The 6,961-nt window shown below is 35.1% G+C and overlaps 2 protein-coding genes across 3 annotated transcripts; both read left to right on the top strand.

The window, feature by feature from the left end:
* The first annotated feature begins 2,288 nt into the window (after nucleotides 1-2,288).
* LOC107615834 (uncharacterized) lies at nucleotides 2,289-3,655 on the top strand. 2 transcript variants are annotated; one of them, XM_088499991.1, is made up of 4 exons: nucleotides 2,568-2,699; nucleotides 2,926-2,991; nucleotides 3,418-3,499; nucleotides 3,630-3,655. In XM_088499991.1, exons 1-4 carry the CDS (start codon nucleotides 2,568-2,570, stop codon nucleotides 3,653-3,655), a joined length of 306 nt encoding a protein of 101 aa, XP_088356117.1. The 2 variants fall into 2 exon arrangements, 1 of the variants encoding a protein (XP_088356117.1); XR_002354650.2 differs by lacking the exons at nucleotides 3,418-3,499; nucleotides 3,630-3,655 and adding an exon at nucleotides 2,829-2,848 and having other exon boundaries at nucleotides 2,289-2,699; nucleotides 2,926-2,986.
* Nucleotides 3,630-6,754, top strand: LOC107615835 (uncharacterized). The gene is made up of 6 exons (XM_088499990.1): nucleotides 3,630-3,713; nucleotides 4,331-4,468; nucleotides 4,620-4,893; nucleotides 5,425-5,596; nucleotides 6,044-6,117; nucleotides 6,478-6,754. The coding sequence occupies exons 3-6, from the start codon at nucleotides 4,813-4,815 to the stop codon at nucleotides 6,553-6,555; spliced, it is 405 nt and encodes a 134-aa protein (XP_088356116.1). The 5' UTR covers nucleotides 3,630-3,713; nucleotides 4,331-4,468; nucleotides 4,620-4,812; the 3' UTR covers nucleotides 6,556-6,754.
* Nucleotides 6,755-6,961: the final 207 nt, after the last annotated feature.

Genomic DNA, 6,961 nt, shown 5'->3' with positions numbered 1-6,961 from the left:
CTGAGCTTGCTTTTCCAATTGAAGAGAAAAGTGGTGGTAGACGAATCTGAAGCGAATTAAAGCAAGAACAGGAAGTGTGTTGGAGTGATCTAAGGTGAGCAGTAGCGTGGAGGAAGCAATTGAATTGAAAATTTGAAGGCTAGGTAACATGATTGCTATTATTATTATTATTATTATTATTATTATTATTATTATTATTATTATTATTAAACTATTTAGACTTGTTTAAAGCTAAAATTGCTGTGTTTTCTATTCCAGCAAATGCTTTCCCGAACCATATCCATTATCCATATTGTTATTTGTTAAATAGTTATTTGTTCTATCAAGGCTATAAGTCTATATAGCATTTTAAGGTATTTGTCATTTTTCAAACCCTAAAAAATAGAATTAGGTGGCTTAAGTAGTTGCTTTTATATATGTTTCAATTATGTGCTTGCTAAAATGTTTTTTTCTTTTTCATTATTGCGGGACCTAATTAAAGTGGCCTTGCTATTTTTATTTTTAATCAATTTAGATTTGGAATTAGATTTGTTAGACTTAATTAAAATAGCCTTTATAACATGCACTAACTTCAGATTATTTAAAATTCTACAGGGCAATAGTGAAAACAATGGAGCTCTTAATATATGAACATACTACTCATGAAATTTGATATTTTGTAACTTAGTATAAGGAAATAGATATGTGACACTTGGAATTGTAATTCTTATTTTCTTTTTGACTTTGATTTTTGGTACTTTGTGATCAAAGTCTACTTTTGTGGTGACAAGTTTATATATAAGCTTTTTTCTTTTATGGAAAAGTTTATATATGTGTTCGATTGGTTGATATGTACAATGTAAAATTGGTCTATGATTTTAAAATTATATATGAATTTTGCACAAAATTTATGAAAAAAAATTATAACCGAATTTATGGCCACGCTTAAAAAGCGTGGCTATATCTTACTATTGGCCTCAACAGGCACGCTTAAGAAATATGGTCATAACCTGTTAATTGGCACGCTTTAAAAGTGTACCCGTATCCTCATCTATTGGCACGCTTCATAAGCGTACCCGTATCTTTCTGTAGTCATCAATAGCCACGCTTACCAAGCATATCCATACATTACCCTATTAGCACGTTTAAAAAGTGTAGCCATATCTTATCCTATCGGCATGCTTTAAAAGCATACCAATATGTGAACTTTTCAGTACGCTTTTTAAGCGTAGCTATAGGTTAACGCCTATGGCCACGCTTTTAAGCGTGGCAAGAGATATAAGCATGGCAAAAAAGAAAGCGTGCCGATAGATCCACAGAAGCGTGTCGATAGAGCAATCGGCACGCTCGTGGATGTGACCCTTTCAAAAGCGTACCGATAGCTCAAAAAGCGTGGCGAAAAACTATCGGTACGCTTTTAAGCACTTTTCAGCACGCTTTAAAAGCGTGGCAGAAAGCTTATTTTCTTGTAGTGTTAAGTTCATGCAAAAATATATTCAAATTTATAAGTGCCGTAGGAAAAACGAATGAAGTATTAATAAAATAAATAATAGAGATTGAATTCAATTTCATATAGTATTGTTGAGCAATTTCATTGAGTTTTGAAAGAATTCAATTTCATTCGAGACTTGGACTCATCTAATTGTATAGATGTTAATATAAAAAGATTAAATAATAATATAATTCATGAAAAAAAAATTAGCATGACCGTATAGAAATTATAATTCTATATAAAAATTATATGTTTGGAATTTGTTCATATGTGATGAATGAATTCATATATCACTACAAGAAAAAAGGTCTATGGCCACGCTTTTTTTTTGCCACGCTTTAAAAGCGTGGCCAAAAGTGGTCAATGGCCACGCTTTTGTGAGGGTGGCGATTGAATAAAGATTTGGCCACGTTTTTTTTCTCTACGCTTCAAAAGCGTGGCGAAAAGAGGTCAATGGCCACGCTTTTGAAAGAGTGGCAATTGATTAGAGAAACGGCCACGTTTTTTTCTGCCACGCTTTAAAAGCGTGGCCAAAAGTGGTCAATGGCCACGCTTTATTGAGGGTGGCTATGGAATAGAGATTTGGCCACTTTTTTTGCCACGCTTAAAAAGCATGGCCATAGAGAAAAACAGGCACGCTTTAAAAGTGTGGCGATAGGATTTTGTTATAGTGACGTTTTAAAAGCGTGGCCGTTTCTTATAACTTTTTTGGCACGCTTTAAAAGCGTGGCCAAAAAGTTCCCAAAAAAAATTCTAACTTTTCGTTTCTAACAAAACCCTTATTCCCCATTCCCCTAACCCTTATTCACGCAGCAGCGGCGCTCCCCTCTCTCCCTAACCCTAATGTACTCCTCCTCCATCCTTCTCACACTGACACGCAGGACGGCAGCAGCGGTGGTGGGTTCGTTGTCGCTTTCATGGCGCCTTCGCGAGTCCCAGCGACCGCGCTCTTCTCCTCCTTCTCCATCCTTCTCACGCAGGAGTAGTGGTCGTTCTTCGCTGGCGCTCTCACTCTCGCTTCCAATAACACTCGTTAGTCAACCTCTCTCACAACCCCTCCGTCGGTGCTCCCTCCGCCAGAGAAAGGAAGAGATTAATGCGACACTTGATTCCGATGTTCCTATGGTTCCCGCCGGCCAGCCCTCCAGCAGCGCCGCTGGCCCTTCCACCAAGAAGCCCAAGCTCTTCGAGATCAAGAAGTGGAACGCTGTTGCTCTATTGGCTTAGGGTTCTTTTTCCTTAAACCCTAACTTATTCCTATTTTTTAGTACGATTATCTCGCACTTTGAAGTTATTAATATCAAGCGCTTCTGTTATTGGTTGCAAATATTATTGTGGATGACTGTGCCATCTGCAGGAACCACATCATGGATCTCTGTAAGTTTCTTCTCTCACTTCAACTACTTCGATTTATGATCTTTCACTTTTAAAATATTTTTGTTTGTTGGTTTTAGGTATCGAGTGCCAAGCTAAATCAAGCTAGTGCAACTAGCGAGGAATGCACTGTGGCTTGGGGTAATGTTTCGGTACCATACTCTGATCTTGTTCTTCATGTTTTAAACATTAATTGCTGATTCAGTGTGAAATAATGTTTTCTCTGCTCATCTTAGGGTTTATGTTAGATTAGATTGAGTGAATCTTATCATACAAATAAGCAATACTGTTAAAGCAAGCTAGTGTTCAGTTAGTTTGGTTAGTTTTGTAAGTTTATACTTAAGTTGATACAGTGATGTGTTATGAATATTCCTCAAATCAAATTAACTGAAGTAGTTTTTGGAATTGAAATGCCAAGGAAAAAGAAACATCTTTTGATTTTTGATACAGTGACGTGTCATGATTTTGGATACAGCTGAAACAGCTTTAAAGGCAATAATTAAGTTCTTCTTGCTCTCTAATTACATGCATTTATATATGAATGATTATTGGCATTCTGTTTTTATTCACAGTTTATGGAAGCTGTAGAAGCAAAATCATCTTCTTCATCTGGGTATGGTTCTATGGTAAGCGTCCATGGGTATTTAGAGGAAGGTAATTCATCAAGTCTGCAAAATTGTAACAATGAATCTTTCTCTAAGTGTTGTTTATGTATGTTCAACTTTAATTTGTGGGAATTGGGAATTGTTTCTTTCATTAACTGTTCTGTTTCTTTGTTTATCAGTGCCTTGTATTAACTCCATCTTGTGAAGGCAGAGAAAGCTAGAAGATACATTCCAAGAGAATTCAAATTGGCTGAAGCTTTTGGGTAGGTCCAATATTGTAATTTCTCTCTTTAGATTATAAATGCAGCAATTCTTTTATGGGTTTGAGTCTTTAGGCAATTTGTAAATATTGAATCCAAGAAATGTCGTCAGTTTAGAAGACTAACTGTTGCTGACGTGAACTCAGGGATATTTTTGTTTGCTTAATTTTCAAGACTGGTAAAATCATTCTAAAATCTTTTGAATTTTGATAGGACTTGTAAATTATGTTAAACTTTGAAATTAAACAGAGGTTGCATTAATATTACTTGACACAGAAACACTTTGGGTGGCTTCTTTCTAGCTAGCTATGAGGACAGTCCCGCCGGTGTCTTTGACGAGGTACGGTTCTGTTTTCATTCTTACTCTTTTATCTTTTTGTTTAGACAAAAATGTTAGAAAACCAATATTTTTAATAAAAAAATTGAAAATTTGGTTTATAGTGACTCAAACTCGAGACAAATTTGCCAAGGTTTGGACTTAAATTCACATCTTCTGATATTGAAGTGGCTAAACCTTATAAAATTTTCAGGATTTTACATTATGATAGGTATACTTGAAGAAAAATCAAATTTGTTTATCATAGATTTAAGGTTTCCTAATGATTATTCTTTTTTAAAAGACCATGGAAGCTAGTTTGGAGGGCCAAAGCTATCTAGATTTTCCTATAACACAAATGGTGTATGAGCAACTTTGGGTAGAAAAATATGCACCAAAATCATTTACTGAGCTTCTTAGTGATGAACAAACAAATCGTGAGGTACATCTCTAGTATAAAATTAAGCTCTGGAAAAAATTACTTACAAGAGTTATAGTTGGAAGATATAAACATTTTTTTCTACTTTTTTCTTTAATTTTTTTAACAATTTGCTTTTGTACCCATTAATTGATTTGTTTATTGTCTGAGACAGGTACTCTTATGGTTGAAACAATGGGACTCTGCTGTTTTTGGATCTGAAATTCGAAGTACATCGAATGATGTTTTGTTTGCTTTGAAAGCGACATTTTTCAGTTGCCCAAACTCAGCGACCTTTCAATTCAAAGTTTTCAAGGACAAACAGAGGAGCCAAATGGAGTAGTGGGAGGTATAAAAATTCAAGAAGTATGGATGAAGGTAGTAACTCACAGGGCATTGAGGATATACTGAATACAAGGACAACCAATGTTGGTCCACCAGAACAGAAGGTATTTAATATTTTTTTCGTGCTTGAGCTGCATTGTGTTTAAATAGTATGATAGTACCCTTTTGCAATGCCAATGATGTGTTAGAATTGCTTGTTTCTTCAGTATATAGCATGCTTATTCATATCACCGACTCACTTTTGCATATTTGTTGTAATTTCACAATAACTTTAGTATATTTCACAACAACTAGTAAAAGTACATAGCAGTAAAGGGTGAAGACTGAAGACTTTCTTAAGTTTCTTTTTGTTTTATGGCTTATGGCCAAGTTGTTGATCAATTAGGTAACCTCCACCCCCTCTTTTATTATTAATGGTAAAATGCATAATAGTAAACCTTAGGACACTTTTGAATATATTAGATTAGGTATATTGCTCGATAAAAGAAAAAAGGGGCTGCGGCATGTGATGATTTCTGGACTAAATTGTGACGAGTATACCTAATTGACTATGAAGTATTATTAGGCATTGGATATATATCTTGCATGCAGCTTTTGAGTTTTTTTTTAATATATATATATATATTGCATTACAGGCTCAACCAGTGAATGTTCCAACTAGTTTTAAGCAGAGGGCAATGGTAGTGGATGAGATTTGGCATGCTGCAGGTGACAATGCTTCTGATATTGATTGGTATGCCAAGCGCACTGTCCTGGCAGGAATATACTCGACAACCGAGATTTATATGCTGACAGATACATCTCCTGGTTTGTTTTTCTGCCCCTTCATTCTGAGCATATAAATTTTCTCGTATTTTTTGGTTGATTTAAGCTTTCCATCCATTATTGTGTTTTTTTGTGCTTTTCTTTTTATGGTAATCACTCTGTCGATTGTGATATCTTTCATCGATCATTCAGTTCCATTTGATTCCCCCCTTTGCTCCTTCTTTCTTTTTCAGTATGTGAATAGCCAGAAAATATTAACTGGGTTCAATTGTCCATTCTCTCAAACTCTCCTTATTTTCTTGAACTGAGCCTGTCATAGTAGCCAATTTTCTCATGACAATGGAATTTATTCTTTTATGCCCCACCCCACCTCACTCCATCAATATAGTATCTTATATTTAGATGGATAACAAGCTGTTTGTGGCTCTGATGTGGTGTTGTAACAAGTGAAGACATTTCTTAATACATCTTTCGTTTGTTTCTTGTTAGACTTCCATGATACAATGGCCTTCCTGGATGCTCGAGTGAAAGATGCTTTTGATCTAAAGAAAACCATTCAAGAGGTAATTTTGATTATGTCCGTTCGAGTTTTGGAACCTTCTCGTATTAACATGACGAGTATACCTAATTTCTGCTTAAATTGTTTCCTGAAATTTGATCTCTACCTACTTGCATTACATCCTGCATTGCCAATTGGTTAGATTCCTTTCTCCCTTTTGCATGGTAATTCAATGGTTCCTTTTGCCTTTTTTTGGTTTCTTTTTTGCAAAAGAAAAAAAAAGCACTGAGCTTGCTTGCCAATGGGGTTATTCCTTGTTTCTTCATTGTTATGTCTTTGGTCGGTGATTGTCAGCATTTTCATTATTATGTTCTGTGAAAAGAAAATGAAATCATTTTGTTGATGTTGGTGTTATTTTTTTCAGCTCCACCAAACATTGCTGGGAATCATTCTGAGAAGGGGATATGTACTTGTTGGGCACAAGGTTGTAAGAAAAATATAAAATACAGAAAATGAGGGACCCTGACGTGATCTTTGAGACCCCAGACCTGCTATTAATTTTCCATTGCTTTTGTAATTATACATGCGTTTTGCTTAGTTAGTGAATTTTGGCTGTATAGGAGGTTGAAGGGTTTTTTGTTACTGAAAAAACCTGGAAAGTTTTGTATAAGGATTAATGTATAAAACAATTATACCAAAAATAGTCACTAATTACTGTTTAATTTATCTTGTAATAAAAATTGCATACTATATTTATAGGTTTGGTAATAAAAAAGGATTGAAAATAAAAAAAAATATTTTTTTTTAAATTTGACAAGGCTATCGCCATGCTTTTAAAGCGTGGCCGTATCTCTTTATCGCCACGCTTTAAAAGCGTGGCCGTATCTCCCGCTATGGCCACGCTTTAA

The sequence above is a fragment of the Arachis ipaensis genome, chromosome B9 (genome assembly GCF_059453495.1).
Source record: "Arachis ipaensis isolate K30076 ecotype BB chromosome B9, ASM5945349v1, whole genome shotgun sequence".
Taxonomy (NCBI): domain Eukaryota; kingdom Viridiplantae; phylum Streptophyta; class Magnoliopsida; order Fabales; family Fabaceae; genus Arachis; species Arachis ipaensis.
The sequence above is the reverse complement of the archived record's forward strand: the minus strand, read 5'-3'. Positions and strand labels throughout refer to the sequence as shown.